This window comes from Eptatretus burgeri, chromosome 8 (genome assembly GCF_056783735.1).
Source record: "Eptatretus burgeri isolate ZD-2024b chromosome 8, Ebu_testis_v1, whole genome shotgun sequence".
In the NCBI taxonomy this organism is placed as follows: Eukaryota; Metazoa; Chordata; class Myxini; order Myxiniformes; family Myxinidae; genus Eptatretus; species Eptatretus burgeri.
This window is the reverse complement of record NC_140968.1, coordinates 55,039,731-55,063,431: the sequence shown is the minus strand read 5'-3', so window position 1 is coordinate 55,063,431 and position 23,701 is coordinate 55,039,731. Positions and strand designations below refer to the sequence as shown.

General features: G+C 40.6%; 1 protein-coding gene across 8 annotated transcripts in view; it reads right to left on the bottom strand.

Annotated features, from left to right (window-relative positions):
* IFT80 (intraflagellar transport 80) overlaps nt 1-23,701 on the bottom strand; it is a 134,426-nt gene that overhangs the window by 50,884 nt on the left and 59,841 nt on the right. For all 8 annotated transcript variants that reach the window (XR_015060919.1, XM_085892107.1, XM_085892109.1 and 5 more), the window contains 3 exons: nt 18,117-18,181; nt 2,406-2,529; nt 2,139-2,286 (listed from right to left, as the gene is read on the bottom strand). Coding sequence is in view for 7 of the 8 variants with exons in the window: in XM_085892107.1 (XP_085748233.1) it covers nt 2,139-2,286; nt 2,406-2,529; nt 18,117-18,181 (337 nt within the window). In the remaining variant the exon portion in view is untranslated. The remainder of the gene's footprint in view (nt 1-2,138; nt 2,287-2,405; nt 2,530-18,116; nt 18,182-23,701) is intronic.

Genomic DNA, 23,701 nt, shown 5'->3' with positions numbered 1-23,701 from the left:
GAGGTGAGCCTCGAGAGGTGGAGGTACGCACTGGAGAGAAGGGGAATGAAAGTCAGTAGGAGTAAGATGGAGTACATGTACGTAAATGAGAGGGAGGGTGGCGGAATGGTGCGGTTGCAAGGAGTTGAGGTAGTGAAGGTGGATGGGTTTAAATACTTGGGATCAACTGTCCAAAGTAACGGAGAGTGTGGTAGAGAAGTGAAGAAGAGAGTGTAGGCAGGTTGGAGTGGGTGGAGAAGAGTTTCAGGAGTGATTTGTGATAGAAGGGTATCTGCAAGAGTGAAAGCGAAAGTACGAGGTGGGTTCAAAAAGTATCCAACCTTAATTTTTCGTTCGTAAACAAATGAAGCTAGGGAGGCGTGGTTTGGTGCAGGCATGTAGGCGATCCTAATTCGTATGCGTGAATATTTTCCTGCCTGCAGAAGCTGTCAGTCACCGACAGACCGCCGATGAGTGAGGAAGTGTAAGTGAGTGCCGTCGGATTTTCGTTTTTGACAAAATGACGGATCACTGTGGTCTCATCGCCAGTGATCACTGTGTTGAAGAAGTTGGGATCATTGTTCACAGTCTCCAGCATGTCCTGTGTGATCTCCAAACGGAGTTGCTTCTGCTCGATCGTTAGCAGCTTTGGCACGAACTTCGCTGAGATTCTCCTGAAGCCCAAATCCTCAGTCACAATGGAATGAACGGATCCAATGCTGACGCCCGCCTCGTCTGCAAGTTCTCTGATCGTGATTCGACGATCCTGCATTAGCAGGATCCTCACTTGGTCAATGACGATCTCATTTCGGGATGTTGAGGGCCCACCAGAACGTGCTTCACTTTCCACTGATGTGTGACCATCTTCGAAGCGGTTGTACCACTTTTTTATCTGTGTGGTGCCCATTGCTTTGTTCCTGAAGGCCTGTTGAATCTTGCGGATCGTTTCCACTTGGGAATCGTCAAGCTTTACACAAAATTTGATGCAGTAGCGTTGCTCAAGTTTTTCCGTTATTTTGTCAAAAACGAAAATCCGACGGCACTCACTTACACTTCCTCACTCATCGGCGGTCTGTCAGTGACTGACAGCTTCTGCAGGCAGGAAAATATTCACGCATACGAATTAGGATCGCCTACATACGTGCACCAAACCACGCCTCCCTAGCTTCATTTGTTTACGCACGAAAAATTAAGGTTGGATACTTTTTGAACACACCTCGTATACAAGATGGTAGTGAGAGGAGATATGTTGTAAGGTTTGGAGGCGGTGGCGCTGACAAAAAGACAGGAAGCGGAGCTGGAGGTGGCAGAGTTAAAGATGCTGCAATTCTTATTGGGAGTGACAAGGATGGACAAGATGAGAAATGAGTATATTAAAGGGACAGCGCAGGTAGGACGGTTTGGAGACAAAGTGAGAGAGGCGAGATTGAGATGGTTTGAACATGTGAACAGGAGGGATGCGGGGTATATTAGGAGAAGGATGCTGAGGATGGAGCCGCCAAGTAGGAGGAGAAGAGGAAGGCCAAAGAGGAGGTTTATGGATGTGGTGAGGGTGGACATGCGGGTGGTTGGTGTGACAATGGAAGATGTGGAGGACAGAGTGAAATGGAGACGGATGATCCACTGTAGCGACCCCTAACGGGAGCAGCCAAAAGAAGAACTGTTATGGTTAATTAAATGCAAAAAAGGTTAAATTCAGCCAATAATGAAGTTACCACTGCTCATACCTAGTCATTAGGAAAAAAAAAAGTAATTCCAATGTAATTTTTGTTGCGATGCTCAACCTATAGGTACCCATACCAAATGCTAGTTGACACTAATAGAAAGAGAAACAAATGAAAACTGACCTCCAATGGGTGGCTTTTAACTTCTGCCAAACTTTGTAATGCGATGCGACACTACTCTAGACAGTGACATGTGACATTTCACTGTATCTCTCTCTCTCACACACACACACACACACACACACACACACACACACACACACACACACACACACACACACACACACACACACACACACACACACACACACACACACACACACACACACACACACACACACTTCTGTGCATTGTCATGGCTTACAATGCTTTGTTGTGCCCCTATACATCAACTTTATTGTGCCCAACTCGTGTGCCCACCAACAAGCCCCTTACGGGGAATCACGATGAGTCTGTGTCAATGGCAGAAGCTGTGGATCAATAAAGGCAGCTCCAGGGCAAAGCCAGAGCAAAAGGGCATGATCCTGCAAACCGCAGAGTAGGCTGGTGTCGACATGCCATGCCAAACCACTCACCGGCCCACCTGCACAATCCATAAATAACTATTATAACAGTGATACAGTAAAGGAAATTCAAATGACAACGAAATATAACTATTTTAAATGGACAGTGAATCAAAAGAGGTGTTTCGCAGATGCATACCAATTCTGGTGATGGCTGACAGGCGCACATGCGCCAGGTACACATCCTGATTAGAGTCCACAAAGGCCAACTTCCTCTCAGCTGGTGGCCCAACTTGCTCCAGGGCTACCTCTTGCACTTCCAGCTGCACAGAACATAAATTGAGGTGTGACAAAGCAAAGCACAGTGAAACAAAATAACCTTTTTTAAATACAGAGATTGAGGCTCACAGGAGAGCATGTTAAGATTTAGTATTGTAAAGCTGGGCTGGCAGGACAGCCAATGGTCTTTGTCATCAAGGCTGGCAGGCCACACACTCACTGACCCATGTAAAATACCTTACCACAGTTCATCCCCATAACAATCCCATGAGGGATGTAGATGACAGTGCCATCTTTCTTGACTTGAAACTTGACGCGACACTGCCGAGCCCCAGTCCACATACCCAAACCATTACGGATAAATTGTGGTGGGATTTTTACATCCACATAGAGCCAACCACACTGTAATTTCATAATCAGACCCACTCTCATTGTAGAGGCGGATCGTCACGGCTATCTCATGGGATTCAGAGAGGGCCTAGACTGACAATCAGCCAGAGACCCAGATGACCGAGTGGTAGCCCACCTCACCGAGAACTCAGCAAGCCTTCCAGCAGAAAGTAAGGACACATCAAACCCTCAGACCAAAGAGATGAGGCAGAAAAAGTCGACAGCTTTCAACCCCAGCACACAAAACAAAATAGGTCAGATCAAGTATGGGAGCATGCGCCGGAGCAGCCTGTCGCTGCGTCTACTTTCCGCCAGTACTCCAGGGGCCTCCGTTTGGCCATCCCCCAGGCATCCCATCTCCTTTAGATGCTGATCAACCTGCTGCAACCACGAGGCAAGTGGTCGGCCCATTGGCCTACTCCACTCATGGGGCTCCCTCACTGAGAGACTCTGGTGAGTAGGAGCAGCCTCAGAAAAACGAGCCATATGTCCATACAGCCACAGCTGATGCTCACGAACTATGCAGGTAACAAATCTCATTTGAGTCTCTCACAGCAAACGTTTGTTGGACACAAAGTCCGACCAGCGAGAGCCAAGGATTCTCCGAAGAGACCTGAAACCAAACGAATTAAGTCTCCGTCTCAGATCCCTGGTGAGACTCCAAGTCTCACATCTATAGAGCAAGAATGGAAGCACCAAGGACCTGAACTCGGACTTTCATCCTCCTGCAGAGATACCGGCAGCACCACAAGTAGATGATAAATGGGGTTTCTGGGATGCCCATTCAAATGAATGGGGGGAAAGGGAAAAACTTTCTGACCCAAGCCCCAAAAGCTCAAAATAGGAGACTCATTTTCTCCCCACCTATCCCCTTTCCTCCCATACAAGCAAATGTAAAATTGAGACTGTGAAAGATTGAGACTTACTGATTAAAGCACTTCTTCCCTTTCAAAAGCCTGGTGTTGGCTTAGTGGTTAGGGTGGCGGCTTGGGATCCCAGGGTCCTGAGTTCAATCCCCGTTGCTGATGAATTAACACCAGGGGGTTGACTCAGCCTGTCATCCTTCCGAGGTCAGTGAAATGAGTACCAGTGTATGCCCCGGTTAGAATCAAATTTGGATTTATAGTAAATGACTGTTGGTAATCACTTAACCATTGTTTTCTTGGACTTTCCTTATCAGGGGCATAAAGTAGGTCATAAAGTACACACAGGGATAGGTTTACCATATCCCTGTGTATCGTAAGAGGCGACCAGGGTTGGCGTCAGGAAGGGCATCCGGCCATAAAACATTGCCTCAAGAAAAAGCTAACCTCTGCACAGCAGGGAAAAATGGCTGTGAAAAGTCATTTTTTATTCCCTTTCATATTTTCATTCCACTCAAAGAGCGAACCAACGAATATTTGTCCATGTTCTACTTTCGGGAATAACTTAATTTTCTTATAACATTCATTTCCATTGAGTATATTCCCAAATAACTTGGAACTTGGTTCTTGGTTTAAGTGTCTTTGTTGTACAGAAATGAAATGATAAACTTCTCTTAATTGACCACCTCCTGAGCCACATATCATTTTGAGATTTTAGTAAATTGTTTTTCCATTGGTCAATTGATAACCATCAAAGTTTTCAGTCCATTCAAGGATATTTGTTTTTCTTTACATCCTCCAACTTATATGTAATTAAATTTATCTGCTTATTTGTTTTATCTACTTTTACCCCAGTTATTTCTTCAACAAGACTTATTTGTTATTTCTCACATTCTTTATGTTTCCCATTTAAATACCAAGGTTGATTACATCTCCACTCTTTGGTTTGGTTATTGCTTGGTTCTATCATTTATAAATCAGTAAAAAGACAGCCATTTAAATGTTGTTCACTGTAAATGTTAAATGACAGCCAGCCTGTTAAAATTCCCAACCCAATATCTTAACACTTGTACTTATAACCATAAGGGAGACTATTGATTCCATTCTCTAAAATATTGGTTCATGAGTCAGTAAGTGACCATTATGTTCGTTATTGGTGTGTGTCTGTCTGTTGGGTAGTCGATCCAGTCGGAAAAAAAAAATTATTTTTTGAAATTTGTTCTACCCTTATCTGTCACGAGCATAGCTCCGTGGGTTTTGATTCGATCCTGATAAAATTTTGGGGGGAGGTTTATATCATGATCTAGTTGTGTTTTCCTGAGAATGGGCATGGTGCGCCATTTATGGGCGAAGCCACACCCCAAAAAGATGCGTTTTTAGGGGGTAGCCGATTTCAATTTACATCTCCGAGGGGGTTTGTCGAATCTGGCAGGGGTTTCGGTATTTGGTTAGCCCAATGGCACCTGCATAGCCCCACAGAGCTCGATTTTTCATTTTCGTCCCAAGGTCAAGGTCACAAGGTCACGAACTTTGAAAATTGCGAATTTTGACATAAAAATCCATCTTCTCCAAGGGGGTTTGTCGAATCTGGCAGGGGTTTCGGTATTTGGTTAGCCCAATGGCACCTGCATAGCCCCACAGAGCTCGATTTTTCATTTTCGGCCCAAGGTCAAGGTCACAAGGTCACGAACTTAGAAAATTGCAAATTTTGACATAAAAATCATACGACCGCCAAAACTTTGAGAGCGAGGATGACTATTTTTTTATGAATAATCTTGAGGTCATTCCCCACCTAAAGTCTTCAAACCATTTTGCTCTATCTCGAACAACTTGCCCATGGCACCCCCTTCAAGTTTGTTTTTACGCTGATTTCATTAAAGTATGGCTAATCCGAGGAGTGTGAAATGCCATATAGACTATTATGACGTTATATTGTTCCTGGAATGTTCCAGAGTAAGTTTTGCAGCAAAGGTCATAATCCTTGACCTTTGACCTTTAAAGTTCACAAAGGTCAAATTTTCAAAGTTGTGGGAATCGAACCGGGTTTTCGACGTTCTTCGACGAACTAACTCCAATAAGCTATAGCACGTATCCTGTTTCCTTATTTTAATGTCCACAACATTGTTTTGTGACCTATAAAGGTTATGCAAAGGTCAAATTTTGAAAGTTGTTGAACGAAACCGGGTTTGACATTTTGCAGCGAATAACCTGTCACTCGTACCACATAATGTTGATCATTTTTATAACTTGGTCAAAAATTATCAGATTGTCTCATCCTTAACTTCTGAAACAATCTACATCGTCAAATACTGTTCGTGAACCATTGTCGTCTTCAGACTTGTATCTTCTATCAATAAAAGCTCCTAATGCTTTCTTATTTATCGCTTCTGCATATAATTGATGTTTATAACTTCTTATTGTATTCATTTTTTCTGTACTCTTCCTTCTTTAAGGTTAAACAGTTGTATTGATGTATAAATTTTATTGTTTCCTTGATTATATTTTTCTTTATTCCCTTGAGCTTCTTATCACACCTTTTAATGTTATTATTATCAATATACGTGAAAGCATAAGACTTTGATCTCAATCCTATAAATTCACTCATGACCTTCCCACCAAATTCATCCTTAAACTTACCAATAACCTTTTTATTCTTTGATGAAAACAACACATCACCTGACTTATAATTACTTGTATCATATATATCAATATTGTCAATTATATCCTCATATACATCACTTGTCTTAATATCTAATATAAAACTATCTATATCCATATATAACAATGACACATTATCCTTATACTTTTATTTTAAATTATTATAGTAATAGTCATATATTAACGACTTTGACAAGTCAAAAATTGTTGTTTCTATATAAATAGGTTTATCCATTTCAATACTCTCTTTTTTCAAATAAATAGCACAAAAGTTCTCTGAAAACAGCTCCGCTTGTTCAAAACTTGGTCTATTAATTAACTTTGAAGCCTGTTTCCAAGATGTAGCAAGTCTTATGTTTTGTCGATTCCTAACATTTTCCATAGTCTTTCGAAATACAGTATGTCGTCGACTTACGACCTATGCGACTTCCGACTGATCGACTTTACTACCATGACCACTTTACGCTTTTACAACCAGACCGCTCCGCGTCTCCGCCCACTCTGACTGCACAGTTTCCGCCCCAGCGCCTGCTATTGCTAGCGTGTGTTAGCGTGGTCTCGGTAAAGATTTTACTTCAAACCCCCAAGATGTCTACCAAGAGGAAATTATCTTTGTCTACTCCTCAACCTGCCAAGAAGGAAAGAAAGGCCATTGATCTCGCCACGAAAATGCAGGTGATCAAACAGTACGAAGGAGGAAAGAAAGTGAATGCGATCATGTTTGACTATTTGATGCAGTGTTTGACTGTTCGATGCAGTGTTTGACTGTTCGATGCAGTGTTTGACTTAAACCTGATGGACGTAAAAACGTTATACAGTAACAATAAAAAATGGTTTTTATAACCATGGTTATAACAATAATGAACAAAGAAAATGTTAATAAAATATGACTTATAGATGATTATAATTATATCATTATACAGTATAATATACATACGGAAATTTTTGCATAGGCCGATACACTATAAATAAAGCTAACAATAAAGGTTGGCCGACTTACGACTGGTCGGTCGGAACCGATAGCAGTCGTAAGTCGACGACTTACTGTACAGCATTATTCATTAATTTATAAAAGTCCCTCTCAAAATCTGTTTTTGCTTCTGTTCTCCTTTTGGTTCATGAGGAAGTGACCACTATATTCGTTATGGGTGTGTGTCTATTGGGTAGTCAATCTAGTCTACCCTTATTATCAGTATTTCCGTCGATATTGTTACGAATTCGCGCCCGCCGGCGTGCGATCGGCCGCGTACCTCTAATCGCAACCGCGTCGCCCACCGGTCGGACAATTCAGTCGTGACTTTCTGGAACCATGCCAGAAACCAGTCACGGGTGAGCTTTTAACCTCACCACAGCCCAATCCGTATTCTACCCGCGCGAAATAGGGTCACTCGCTGAATATCGATATACCTAAGTACTCGCGCGGGTAACCTACCGAGGGGCCGTACCTCAGCGCAGGTCGGCTTAGGACACGAACCGCTTCAGTGGTCCGTTCCGTTCTACAGCGATAACCGAGCGGGTATTATCGCCGACCTCGCCGGATCCGATTCTATTTAACGGGTATTTCAAAACCCAACTAATTATTCCACGATGCAAGATGGCATTTCCAACAGGGGAAAGAGGATGCAATGAATGGGATACATTCGAACCAAGCACATTTATTACAAGCACACGTATATACAGCCAAGGCAGTAATGCAATATTCAGGCGAGAGGCAAAAGCAATACAACCGAATATGATTATTATTTACAGTCACTTACTCAGTTCTAACTTGTCGGACACGGCGCCACCAACATTCACACAAAATCAAAGGAATGGCCACCCACAAAGACGGGAGTGGCAGACAGGGTCCGTGGACCTTTATAACGTGGGACCTGGAGGACGGAACGGGTCCCACAAGATCGTGGCAGGTTACTTGCCCCCCACGGTGGTCGGCGAGTCGCGTCGCCCCGTCCCCACGGCAGCTAGCGTGGCCGTGCCTGATCCCGGGCCTCTCGCGTGGCTGGCGAACTCCCTCCGGCGCTCCTCGCACGGACGCGCAGGTTTGCGCCACCCAGCCGGTAGAGCTGTGCCTCCAGTCCGCGTCTCCCGGACTTTCTACCGTCCCACGCCTCCAACGAACAGGTCGCTCCACAGGACCAAGAGCGCATGAACCACAGGACCAAGAGCCAGGAGAGCGATAAACCACCCGACGGAGAAACCACCAAAGACCACCAAAGACTTGACTACCACCACACGAAAGACAAGACCTCGCGTCTCCTGCGGCCTTATATAACTCGGGGCTCCGCCCTTCGCCCCTCCCTGTTTTTGGCTCCACCCTCCTTCGAGCCTTTGAGAAGTTTCTCGAAAAGGGGCGTTTCTCAACTCCGACTGCCTCACTCCTCGTATCCACCAATCGCGAGCGAGCCGCCTCACCCTTCTCGTCACACCAGCTTCGGAGAAAAAAAGGCGGGAGAAACCCACACGCACCATTGGAGGTTTCTTTTCCTCGTTCTTTTACGCCCGCGTTCTCGGACCCCTTTTGAACGCGGAAAGGGTCGTAGCGTGGTCTGTGGAGGATGGCGTTTGCAAGCTGGCATAGTGGCGAAGATGGTTAAATGGTGGTGGTGTTGTTGTGGCGATCATAGCGTGGTTGGCATTGTGGCGTAGTTGGTGGTGGTTGTGTTGTTGGCGTTGTGGTTTGTTGTAATGGTGGGCGAGATATGTCAGTTCAAAATAACGATAGAAAAAGAAAAACCTACCACAAAGGGTCACAGCCTGGTGAACACGAAGAATACCCTTTAAACAACGGTGGGGAAACCTCTTCTGAACATAAACTTAGCGGCATAACGGATCTCACCTTTATGGTGTTCTGCAAATTTCCATAGCCGTAACAATATGTTTGTCTATCTGTCTGTCTGTCTGTCTGTCTGTCTGTTCGGTCCAGTGCTCCGTGAATACAATGGCGATTTCGATGAAACTTGGTTGGTAGGTTCATACCATGACCTAGTTGTGTGCAAATGAGAACCGTAGCTATGGACCCATCCGTTGCATAGCAACGGACCTTTGAAATTTTAAAAAAAAATCTCAAAAATTATTTTTTTCGAAAATCAAAAATCGGGCCACGAGCGACTGTGGGCAGTACATTCAGCCATAATGTCAAAAATTTCCAGCCGGATCCTATGAAAACTGTCGGAGAAGATAGACTTTGAATGAACCCTGGTCGAAAACAAAAAAAACGAAGTTCGTTATATCTCAGAGACTATGAATCAGATATACATGAAACTGGTATGGTAGGTTCATGGTATTTCCTAGTTATGTGTGAGAAAGAACCGTTGCTATTGACGCTTTTATTAGCTAGTAACGGCTGAAAAAACGACGAAATTTGACTTGATCGACTACCCATGTCCGCCTACCGGCTTGTCTGTCTGTCTGTCCCGAGCATAGCTCCGTGGGTTTTGATCTGACCTTGATAAAATTAGGGTGCGAGGTTTGTATCATGATCTAGTCGTGTTTTCCGGAGAATGGGCGTGCTGCGCCCATTATGGGCGGAGCCACACCCAAAAAACATGTGTTTTTTGGGGGTAGCCGGTTTCAAGTTATATCTTCTCCGAGGGGGTTTGTCGAATCTGGCAGGGGTTTCGGTATTTGGTTAGCCCAATGGCACCTGCATAGCCGCACAGAGCTCCATTTTTCATTTTTGTCCCAAGGTCAAGGTCACGAACTTAGAAAATGTCAAAAAAAAATCAATAAATTGGGCATCGAGCTCCTAGGGTTTTCAACTGTTTCGACTGAAAGTTGGTATGCAAGTAGTGCTCTTCGAGTACAAATACTTTCATCATTTACGTTTTTCCCGATTCCCGCCAGTTTGCCCGTGGCGTCCCCTCGTGAACCATCGCCGTCTCCAGACTTGTTTGTATTAAAATCAATATACTTCTTTCACCAATGACTGTTTGAATTTTAAAATCCAATGAATTTTCCTCACTCTCAACCCAGCAGATAAATATTGTCTAAAGTTCCTTTGATGCAAAACACAACTTTCTTTATCACTTAATGTAGTAAGTAGTTTTTCTGTAGATTTACCTTTTATATTAAATGACTCTTGGTAATCACCTAACCATTCTTTTCTTGGACTTTCTTTATCAGGGGCATAAAGTAGGTCTTTATGTTTGTTTTGAAGTTCTTCTGGATATTTGAAATCAACCTCAAAATAATATCCAACTTCAGCTTCATCCAATTCTTTTTGAGAGGAGACAACAATGTCTTGGAAAATTTTCATAATGTTTTTCTTTAACCCATTTAAGTTTTCCAGAAGGTAAAGATTGAGACATAGCCACACCCATATAAATTGTTAGCATCAAAATACATCAGGTAAGAGTTGTCCTCATTCTTATGATAATCAGGAAGATATTTATTTGCTTTAGCATTTCTCTTGGAACATACTTGAGATATTCCTCCTCTTTTAGCCTTCTCTATCATTAAAAGCATATCTATATCACTGATTAATTCCAAATTATGTTTTGTCATTTTTAACATAGCACTCCAAGCCAAAAAAAGGCAAAACAAAACAAAACAAAACAATAAAAGAAATGTCTCCCCAAGAACGACAGAAAATAATTCAAATACTTGGGTCAGGGTTTCAAAAGTTTTAACATCTTTTTTCCGAAATAAATAAAAGTATAGAAGCAATTGATAGTATCTATGATTTGGATGATACCATTGTCATCTCAAACTCTACTAAAAAAGAAGATTACTTCAAGGTAAATGCCATAACTGGAACAGACTGGAATACAAATGGAACAAAAAGTTTTGAAAGAAATAATCAACAAACTTATTTGAATCGAGCCGAAAGTTTCTTGTTGTGTAAGTTTATGTTTACTAAGGCTGCGAATACCACAAACGCCACACTCGTAAATGATTTCTTCTGGAAAATGTTTGATAGTGTTCGTTTGTATATTGGAACACAAGAAATTGAAGTGGTTGATTATGTCTCTGCTACATCTGAAATGATGAAATTTACACTATATTCATTTAGTGATAGAATGGGAAATGGAGCTGCCGAAGGTTTTATTCCTCATATGGCAACAGGAACAAACACAGACCCTGGATATATTCAAAGAAAAGGAATGTATAATGATGATACAAAAGCAGGGAATAGTTTTACTGTGGCAGTTCCTCTTTAAGGTATATTTGGATTTTGTGATCATGATAAAGTTCTGTATGGTCTTAAAATTAGATTTCAACTGCAAAGGAATGATAATGAAAATAGATTGCTTTTTGGTGTAGCAAATGCTTTTGCTGATCAGAATAAATTTCTAATTGATGAAATTAGTTAGTATATTAGTGAATATACTCCTAATCTTAAAACAGAAGAGATGTTTAATAGAAGACTTAACTCAAAGAAACCACTCAATGTATCATACCTTAAAAGAAGATGCCAACACGGTAAACTGAACCAAACCACTTACAAGTGGAATTTGGGTGTTCTGGAAGGAAAGCCACGATATCTATGGCTCATAAAAAAAAACAGATGGTGATAATGCTACTGATAAGAATAATGTGTTGAGTGATAATGCGAAGGTGAAACAACTTCGCGTTTCTCTGGATGGAACATTTTATCCATGAGATAAATTGGAAATTAATTGGGAAAAAAATGATTATGCTGAAGCATAAAAGTCTTACCAAAAGGTGTGTGAAAGCAATGGAAATAAAGAATGCATTTTGGATATGACAGCATTTAAAAGTCTGTATACAATCGATGCGATTGACCTGAGTGCTCAAAAGGAAACTATAAAGTCTAATCGAGTGGATACTTCCTGATACATTGAAAGAGGAGATAGTGAAGAAGTTGATACATATTGTTTGCTTTTGGAAGAAACAGAATTACAGATTAATACAGATAATGGTGTTATGATTACTCTCACATAATTTTTTTTTATAAATAAATGAGTAGTAAAGTGCCAACTGGGGTATATGTTAATCAAATCAATCTTCATAAACTATCATCTTGGATTCGAAATCAAAAGCCTTGTATGATTAACGTTACTACAATTCAGAGAAAAGGAGCAGTAAGAATTGATGTTTTGCTCACAAGAGAACAAGTGAAAATCTTGAACGATACTGGCTCACTTAAAATTAAAATGTCAAAACCAATGTTGAAGAAATATTCAATAAGAGGAGTTCAAGAAGTGGAGGATTTCTCCCATTTCTAATTCCTTTATTTGCTGGTTTAAGTGCGGCTGGAGCATTGACAGGTGGTATTTCAGCAGCAGTGAAAACTGCCAAAGAAAGGAAGGCTTAACTCTGGGCTCAAAAAGAGTTGGAAAGACATAACAAAGTTGGAGAAACAAATTAGTGGAAGTGGTGTAATTGTAGATTTTGCTGAAAAATTTGAAAGTTTACCTGATAAAGTGAGATTGTTAGTTGGAGATATGCTTTCTTCTATCGCACAAGCAGGTGAAAAATTAACTAAAAGGGGTAATGGATTATATCTTTCTAATAAATAAATGAGCATTGATGAGTGGTTTAAAGAATTCGGAAAGAATACAACATCAAATTTAGAACTTATCAAATATTGTAAGAAATTAAAACTTCATTAATGTGGTTATTTGTATGAGAGATGGATTAACAAACATGTCTAAACATACAAAGAATATTATTATGAACTGAGAAGATAATAATGGGAATGGTTCTTATTGGATTTGTATTTTTAATAGTCAAGACAAATATTATTTTTATAGTTATGGTCTTCCACCACCTGTTGAAGTAATAAAATTCTTACAGAATGGTGTTTATCAAACATTTCAAGTCCAATAATTAAATTCCAAGTGTTGTGGTCAGTTATGTCTGAATGTCTTATTTCAACTCAACAAAAATAAAATTTTTAATGACTGTTTTTAATCTAATATAAATGACTTATGTTGGTAAAGATGGTTCTATCTTTGGTGTATCCCAAGAACTGGATATTGATTTATCAAATTATTACACAAAGGCACAGGCTGAACGACAGAAATATAGTATAGCAAAAAATACTAATATGAATAATGTTTATAAGTTAATAAATTATCCAAGCCCGATTGACACGAATGACTTGGTGAGATTAAGCGATTCATCACAATATATATATAAATATATCCTTCAATAAAACGGCACGTTTTGTTAAAGGAGTAGAATTTACAATCACAACACCTGGTTCAACAAACCATACACCTTTTCTTATTAAATTCAATTATCTGCTTAGTATTGAATTTTATAAAGAAGGAAGAATCGTTAATATGAGAATACAGAAATGGAGGTATAATATGTGTGATTTAGGATATAATTGGTCTTTTTCATTCAACTTAGAAAACCTACATTATTTTTTTTCAGTCTCGTAAAGAAGAATATTATCCTCTTAGTAAGAATCAGGAGATATGTGGAAGCACAATTAGCAAACAACAAATACACGATTTTAGGAATAGGAAATTATATGATGGTGAAGCAATAGTTTATATGACAAAGGAAGGAAATTGGACAATTATACAAAGTCGAGGAATACAAACTGATTTAACAACAGGAAGATGGGGTGGTATTACGTGTCATCATATTAATCTGTCTTATATTTCTGAGACATAAATGACAGCAAGAAGGCTTCAAGAAAATTATAATTTTTTCATTCAAGGATACCTACAAGAAAAGGGTGTTCGATTTTACATTCCTTATGAATTGGAACATAGACACGGGCATTTTTCAATTAAGAACTGGCCTTATACTGATATTAAAAAAACCCACAAATAGAGATTTGATTAAAATATTAAATAAAAATGAACTTCTAAAGGTGATTAAATATAAAACTCTTTAAGAAATCATCAACAAATCTTATTGGCTTCCTATTATGAGAAAAATAATTGTGGATTCAAGAGTATCGCAGAATCCAGATGAATATATGTATGATATTCTATGGGGTGAAAGTGGTTCAAGGATAGTAAGGGATGAGGAAGGAGTTGAAGAAACTGAGACAAGAGAGAAGGAGGAGAGGGAGAAGAGAGAGAAGGAGGAGAGGGAGAAGAGAGAGAAGGAGGAGAGGGAGAAGAGAGAGAAGGAGGAGAGGGAGAAGAGAGAGAAGGAGGAGAGGGAGAAGAGAGAGAAGGAGGAGAGGGAGAAGAGGGAGAAGGAGGAGAGGGAGAAGAGAGAGAAGGAGGAGAGGGAGAAGAGAGAGAAGGAGGAGAGGGAGAAGAGAGAGGAGGAGAGGGAGAAGAGAGAGAAGGAGGAGACAGAGAAGAGAGAGGAAGAGAGGGAGAAGAGAGAGGAGGAGAGGGAGAAGAGAGAGAAGAGAGAGAAGGAGGAGAGGGAGAAGAGAGAGAAGAGAGAGAAGGAGGAGAGGGAGAAGAGAGAGAAGAGAGAGAAGGAGGAGAGGGAGAAGAGAGAGAAGAGAGAGAAGGAGGAGAGGGAGAAGAGAGAGAAGGAGGAGAGGGAGAAGAGAGAGAAGGAGGAGAGGGAGAAGAGAGAGAAGGAGGAGAGGGAGAAGAGAGAGAAGAGAGAGAAGGAGGAGAGGGAGAAGAGAGAGAAGGAGGAGAGGGAGAAGAGAGAAGAGAGAGAAGGAGAGGGAGAAGAGAGAGAAGAGAGAGAGAGAAGGAGAGGGAGAAGAGAGAGAGAGAAGAGGAGAGAGAGAAGAGAGAGAGAAGGAGGAGAGGGAGAGGGAGGAAAGAGAGAATAAATAAATATAAAAATATGGAAACCAGTGAGATTATAAAAAGATCAAAGGTATTACAGAAAATAAATCAATCTCAACGCACCGAGGAGGAAAACAAAGAATTGACAAGTCTATTAGAAATATATGCGTCAAGACTATTAACATCGATTTCAGGGAGAAGATTTAAAAGAGAAAGTGGAGATAAAGAAGAGAAAGAAGAAAAATATTATATTATTGATGATGTTGGTGTAATTGACTTTGATTAAAGTTTTACATTTTTGTTCTTAAATAAATGGAGGAGAGAGTGAAGACATTTTTAAGGATTCTTTATGTTTTAAAAATGAAGATTCAAATGTTCATGTTGGAAACTAAAAAGGTTTTCACACTCTTTAGGAATTTTTCACACAAATAAATGAGTTATTGTCTCAAATGTAAAAAGAAAACCGAGAGTAAATATATCTCATATGTTAAAAGTAAAAATACTAGGGTTATACAAAAAGCAATACGGTTTCCGAGCCTCAGAAAGTGCTGCAATGCTGATGTCCAAATGCTTGAGCTCAGATGATAACAGAGACAGGTGATCATCGTCTCTTTGGGATAGGACATTCCAGGCACCCACCCGAAGGGACCGCCTCAGTTTAACCCAATGAGACCACCTTCTGGTGGCCGACACCTCAGCACCACCCTGACACACACTTCCACAATCTGACCCGGGAAGGTTACCCCGTGGTTTCCCTCCTATCAAAGATTGCCCCAATTGCCCAATCCCAAAGATTGCCCCAAATCAAAGATTGCCTGAAGGCTTTGCCCCAATCCCGTCATCCAGTGAGCTGCCCTGCAAAGGGCAGCTGCACAGGAGGTACTCCCATGGAGTGGGTTTTCAAATTATTTTTTTTGTGTGTATGTTTTGCGGAATGAAGGGTTTTACAGTGGCTGGAGTGCAAATCCTGCCACCAACCTCCTAATAAAAAGTAACACCTCTCTTCCCCAAAACAGATTGGCCTTCCAAATAATCTTTAATCTTTATTCAGTGGAAGAATAGAATCATCCATTATTCTATTCAGCTTATTAAGGGATTCATATATAAATAATTATACATTGGTGTCTGAAAGTCTGGCTGCAAACAGGAGTCAAATGGTTTGGGAGGCAATGGGAGGGGAATGTGTGTGAGGGTAATGCAGGGGCAAATCCAGGAATTGGGTCGGGGGGTTTTCCAAATAACAGAAAATTATAAATTTTCCAAATAAATTACTGTGAGCTGTCAGTGGTTTATTGTTTATTCGGTACTGTATTGAAACAGTTTTTCTGAGGCTTCTGGCCTTTTTTTGTGGCACACTTTCGTGGGAGGAGTTCTGGGTGACCAGGGAACCCCTGGGTTTGCCACTGTAATGGTAAATATTTTTTTGTTGGGAGGGGGGGGGAGGGTTCTGGGCAACCAGGGAACCACCCCTGGATTTGCCACTGTAATGTCCAGAACTCCTATCAACTTTCAGGTTATAAATATTCCCCAGCCCTTTGAATTTAAGCTGACCTCTGAATGGCCACTGCGATAAGGCTATGAGTGATCTCTCCCCTGAACCCCAAAATGTCAGCCTTGGCACCATTATGTCTGGAGGATGACCAGATATCATCTTACTGAATATTATATAAGAATTCAAAGTCTCCATGTACTGCAGAATCAGAGGAAGAGCATGTTGCTTGTTTGTGTCACCTCTGGTTCTCCATATGTGCATATATTTTGTTTTAATAAATGACTCAAATGTACAGGAGGAAATGAGAATTCTTCAACACCGGGGAGGAGCAGAAAGGAGTGCAGAATCTGGAGGAGAGAAGGAAGGAGCTCATAGTGCAAAAGAGAGCAAGGAGAAAGCCCAGAACATGGCTTGGTTCATATGGAGCTGCTGGTCCCATAAGTACAGCAGAAAAGGAGCTGCTTGCCATCGCATATCTTGCACATCGGAGAGGACTTGCCTACTGGGTCTGGACGCCTCAGAGACGCGACTGCACATCCCATTGTACCACATCACCACTCTACCACCCATCTTCCTCATCCTTTCCCCCATCCCCAGTATATTTGGACTGGCACAGCCCCATTGGGCTATGGGAGGTGAGGGAAGGAGTTGACCCCATGCTCTGCTATACTTTTCTTTTCTCCTCAGTTCTTCTTGTCTTCTTCTTCTCCCTGGATTGAATGATGGCCATATGTATTTTGTGCAAATAAGGTTGCACAAGAATATGTGTTAGGGTTAAATCTGCTCTTTTTTGTACCTTTTCCTTTTTGCCTGTAAATACTCACTTTAGTGATTGCTTCCTTTTGTGAATAAGGGCCTGTAAATAATGTGCTTTTCACCATTGCTTGTGTGTGTAAATAAATAGTTGCTGGTTGTTCTTTCAAATCTGTCTCGGTTGTCCTTTCCTCAATTGGTCTGACACAGTGTACAAGTATAGTTTGACGGGAAGTTGTACCCCACCGATTGCCTCTTCTCGTTAGCCAGCGTACACTCACTGTATCACTCGGCAGTAACCCAAGTGTGCACCGAGGGCATGAAACTCGGTTAATTTAGACACGTCCTTAGGTAAACGGAGTCCGACGGATCACCGTTTGAGTTGATGATGATAATTGACATTTGTTGTTGCTTTGTAACCCACCAGACCACGGAGTTATCCGTGGCTGGTGGCCTCAGGACGGGCGTTCAGAGGGAACCCAAGGGCTTCCCCTCATGGCAAACCTCAAACAACGGGCCATCACATATATATTATTATTGTTGATGACTTGTACATTTTCAATATGCTTCTCTCCAGTCTACAATGTTCAAACCATGTAATTTGGAACTGATACTTTAATTATTTGCTTTTGTTTTTTCTTCTTTTTCAAACATCAAGATCACGCTTGGTTGTTTTGGTTTTTATGACAATACTGGATAAACATGGGGGTGTCATATAGTATTGTTACATCATTTTCAATCCCCCCCCCCCCCCAAGTCTGGAAATATTTTGCATAATGTTCAGTGAGTTTGTCAGCATTGGTGAGTATTTAAAATTCTGGCAAACATTATGCCAAATAAGATCCCACCTTGTGCTGCAGAGGTTTCCTTATCCCCAGAGGACGTCCGGTCACCGTGTCGAACAGGTGAACAACTACACAGAGAGAACACACATCAAGATCAGCCACTTCACATTTCCACAGAACAGAGCAGCAAATCAATGTTGAAAAATTGTGAAGTATAGCCATTGAGTTGTTGAAAGTTTGAACACTTAAGAATGACTGCTTCATTATATTTCCAGTTAAGTCCTGCGATGTCTGATAAATCAAATTGTGATAAGCATAAAAGCACTTTTATAAAGCAGGTCCATTAAGTTGAGTATAATGAGATGTACAAGGTTTGGATGAATGGAATTGGTGTTTCTGGTTCAGAAACGTTTTATTTACCTTCATCTCAATGGCATTTCGATCCATCTATGTATAAAGAGCCATGCGTGCATCCATGCGAGTTCCACCCATTGGTTGGACAGTTCGCCTGACTCTGCACACAATTTCTATATTTTACCTTTTCAAACCATTTAGAACTTTACAATTTACCCTTTAGAACCCTTAAATCTATAATTACCCTTTAGAATTTATCCTTTTGAACCTTTGAGAACTTTAGAATTTACCCATTAGAACCCTTTAATCTATAATTACCCTTTTGAACCTTTTAGAATTTACCCATGAGAACCCTTTAATCTATAATTACCCTTTAAAACTTTAGAATTTACCCTTTAATCTATAATAACCCTTTAGAATTTATCCTTTTGAACCTTTTAAAACTTTAGAATTTACCCATTAGAACCATTTCAAACTTTAGAATCTACCCTTTAGAACACTGTAGTCTATAATTACCCTTCAGAATTTATCCTTTCAAACATTTTAGAACTTTAGAATTTACCCTTTAGTACCCTTTATAATGTTAGAATTTACCCTTTAGAACTTTCTAGAATGTATCCTTTCAAACATTTTAGAAGTAGCCTTGAGAACTTTAGAATTTACCCTTTGGAATGTTAGAATTTACCCTTTAGAACCTTCTAGTCTGGAATTACCCTTTCAAACATTTCGAAGTACCCTTTAGAACTTTAGAATTTACTCTTTCGAACCCTTTTGAACATAAGAATTTACCCTTTAGACTTTAAAGCCTCCTCGTCTAGAATTACTGAATTACCCTTTAGAATGTATCGTTTCAAACATTTTAGAAGTACCCTTTAGAATTTACCCTTTAGAACCCTCTAGTCTAGAATTACCCTTTCAGCATTGTAGAAGTACCCTTCAGAATGTTTGAATTTACCCTTTAGAACCTTCGAGTCTGGAATTACCCTTTAGAATGTATCCTTTCAAACATTTTCGAAGTACCCTTTAGAACCCTTTAGAACTTTAGAATTTACTCTTTCGAACATAAGAATTTACCCTTTAGACTTTAGAGCCTCCTCGTCTAGAATTACTGAATCACCCATTAGAATGTATCCTTTCAAACATTTTAGAAGTACCCTTTAGAACTTTAGAATTTACCCTTAAGAACCCTCTCGTCTAGAATTACCCTTTAGAAGTTATCCTTTCAACATTGTAGAAGTACCCTTCAGAATTTACCCTCTAGAACCCTTTGGAACCTTAGAATTTACCCTTCAGAACCCTCTATAACGTTAGAATTTACCATTTAGAACTTTCTAGTCTAGAATTACCCTTCAGAATGTATCCTTTCAAACATTTTAGAAGTACCCTTTAGAACTTTTGAATTTACCCTTTAGAACCCTCTAGTCTAGAATTACCCTTTAGGATGTATCCTTTCAAACATTTTAGAAGTACCCTTTAGAATTTACCCTTTAGAACCCTCTTGTCTGGAATTACCCTTTAGAATTGATTCTTTTGAACCCTTTAGAACTTTAGAATTTACCCTTTAGAATGTTAGAATTTACCCTTTAGAACCTCCTAGTCTAGAATTACCCTTAATAAGGTATCCTTTCAAACATTTTAGAAGTACCCTTTAGAACTTTCCCTATATAACTTTAGAATCCTCTCGTCTATAATTATCTTTTAGAATTTATCTTTTCAAACCCTTTCGTAGTACCCTTTAGAATCCTTTCAAACCTTAGAATTTATCCTTTCGAACCCTCTATTCTGGAATTACCCTTGAGGAATTTAGAATTCACCCTTTAGAACCCTCTAGTCAAGAATTACCCTTTAGAATTTATCCTTTCAAACATTTCAGAAATACCCATTAGAATCTACCCTAAAGAACTTTAGAATTTACCCTTTATAATTTATCCTTTTGAAGCTTTTAGAAGTACCCTTCAGAACTTTAGAATTTACCCTCAAGAACCCTTTACAGCTTTAGAATTTACCCTTTAGAACCCTCGAGTCTATAATTTATCCTTTCATATCTTTTAGAATTACCCTTTAGTACCCTTTAGAATTTACCTGTTAGAACCCTTTCTCTTAAGCAGCATTTTTACTGTGGAGGTTATGCAGATTTGCTATTATTTCTGACTATTTTCTCTTAAAATTGTGACAGGTTACTGTGAAGTCAGTGGTAGCATGATAAGGGGGCAGAAAGCAATACATATTCCGCTGTTTTGATGTGGGAATGCCCGTTTGCTTTTATGAGTGGGGGAGGGTGAGTAAAGATGGGACAGAGTTAGAAGGGGGAGGCTGAGGCTTTTTTGTTCAGTTGCTAGAATTGCATGTGTAAGTTTACTCAAAGTAAAATGGAATTGTGTGTGTGTGTGTGTGTGTGTGTGTGTGTGTGTGTGTGTGTGTGTGTGTGTGTGTGTGTGTGTGTGTGTGTGTGTGTGTGTGTGTGTGTGTGTGTGTGTGTGTGTGTGTGTGTGTGTGTGTGTGTGTGTGTGGTGTGTGGTGTCTGTAGGGGATGACATAATCACCTTACGAGCAATATGCTAGTTCAGCTAAAAAGTGTTCGTGACTTGCATTACATTGAGTAGCAAGTGCATGTGCAGCTGCATAGTGATGATTAATTTTGTGAAGTGAACACTTCTCCCCATGTATGTGTCAAGAGGAAACAGATAATTCTTTCACTGCACTGTGATAGGTAATGCATGCGATAAGTATAATGTATGCCAAGGTCATGATAAGCAGCTTCCTGGATCTGCTTTTCTTGTGTGCAGACCTCATATGCTGCTCAATGTGCTTTGCATATACTGTTCAGCAGATGATGCTTGCTTGCAACAAGGATCGTACCAAAGACAATCACTTAATTCCAAAAAACCGGTTGGAGCTGGGAATCTCCATATTCAAAACTGAAGGCACCACCAACCTGTATAGCTGTACAGCATCTTGGGAGCTAAACTCGTTGATGATGGCTTCAGTTTTGCATCCCTTAATTACAACGTGATGGGTAGTGTGTGTGGGTACATCTGTGTTGTGGAAAACACTTTCCCGAGCCGTGTCTAGCTTTCACCTTCGTCAATGTGTTTCGCATGTTGCGATCATTCCCATATGCAGATGTAGGTGCAAACACGAGAGGAGTATGCCTATTACGGACGTTTGCAAGTGAAGTGGTGCTCCTTGCACCACACAAACGTGCATTGTCAGGTGTGGTGAGTGGTTTGTTTACTGCAACCTGACTATGGTATCCCACTATGTGGAGTTCTCGGCAGACCATTTTTGATGAAACCAGCTGCTCACGCCCCTGGTTGAAATTTAGTCACTTGATCTGCAGTTGCTCGCCTGCTTTGCCTTGCACTTCAAATTAATGCATGGATATCACGATCCTGGGGTATGCGCTTCCGCCCACTGTTGCCCTTTGCTGATGTCTTTCCCTTGAAGTTCCATGCCGACATCACCTTCAACACTGTTGCTCAAGAAACATCAGCAAGTTGAGGTGTCTTTGGCAATGAAGATCCTGCCAAACATGCCCAAACAATCACCCCTCTTTCAAAGTCACTGAGGTCTTCTCTTGCAATCATGCTAGCCATAATTATAGGAAACCAGGCCTGTGCAACATTTTTATACATGACCCAAAGCATGCTGGGATGTTATTTGCTTCATTACAGATGGGCCACACCTGTGTGGAAGATGTTGCTTTCAATATACTTGGTGTTGCTCATTTACCCAGGTGTTTCCAATATTTTTGTCCACGACCTGTATATGCTATACATAAATTGCATAGAATTAGACTCTGCCCATTCAGCCTCGTTTGGCTCCAGATTTTTCCACTGCCTAGCGATCCACATTTTCACACATCAATGTGTTTTTGTGTTAACCTGTAGACTTTGGCGAATCTGTGTGCTGAGTGTAAATGCTAGCTTTTTGAGCTCATTTTAAAATCAACAAAAATAGTCGTGGCTTATTGCTTTCAGGCTATACTCAACTTCCTTTGTTTGTTTGTTTTTTTGCTGCTTCATTTATGGTTTGCTTGCCTTGCATCTTATGCAATATGGATTGGTAGTTTGAAGAGGAACCAGAAAAGTACCTCGAGCTATGTACTGTACTGCTTCATGAGATCTTGTACTGTGGAAAGTCTTGATTACAGTCCAAGGTTGGGAAATGGCGTGAGGATATATTTGCTTGAACAAAACTCTTGTTAGATGTTGAGGTAACATCTGAGATCTCGTGCCAGGAAAGGTGCTCATACATTTTCTGATGTTAAAATTGTCCTGTTTATGTTTTGCCACCTGAACTTAATAAACATATTTGATTCATTCTCTTGTAAAAGGATGGTATTTTTTATATACTGCCTTTGTAGTGTGATGGATGGGCTGACAGGATGAGGATGGCCTAGAGGGACACACACTTGCTTCTAAGCTGTCTAGCCTGAGTTTGAATCTCGACCCAGCTATAAACTATCATCCTGGTGTTTCACATGCAGGGTGATTCATCAATGTGTGTGCCGTCCCTCGGATGGACATTAAACTGACGTTCCATCTTCCAGCATTGGTTTGTGGATGTTAAAGTTCCCACGGTGTCCTTCGGAAAGAGTAACGAGCGATTGACAGCACCATGAACAAATTCAAAATTCCTGTCCTAACTACTGGTGGGAAAGCAATGGCAAACCACCCAGTATAATCCTTGTGGAAAAAACTGCTTTGGCAGCACCGAAGCTCTGTTACAGAGTTTGGCACTTTAGAGTTAGAGTGGATTAAAACATGGAAGCTTCAAAAACTCGGAAAATCATTGACGAAAATGGCCGTTATCTGGATCATGTAATGGCATCATTGTTACCTGATGTGCTTAGGAGAATACAAGTCCAGATTTAAATTAGAGGTTTATAAGAAGCAATGGATAATGTATTATTCATTTTCATTTATTAATCTATATCTATAAAACTGAGAATGTGTGTGTGTATGGTCGTGATGCATTTCCACAAACTCCAACCGATTCCATTCAAATTCGGTACAATGATGGCTTTTGGTCCAACTTAGGTCATTGGCTATAAATCTTTTCCATAACACTTCCGATATTCGAAAAAAATCGATAAATCGATATCCCTTATGGGATTTTCCATTCAAATCCACTCAAGTTTAAGGCCTTCGGGGGACGCAAATTTCCACTTTGCCCCGGGCGCCGTTTACCTCCGCTACACCAAAGTGTTAGGGTTAGGGTTAGGATTAGCGTTAGCTGTTAGGGTTAGGGTTAGGGTTAGTGTTAGGGTAGCTAACCCTAACCCTAACAGC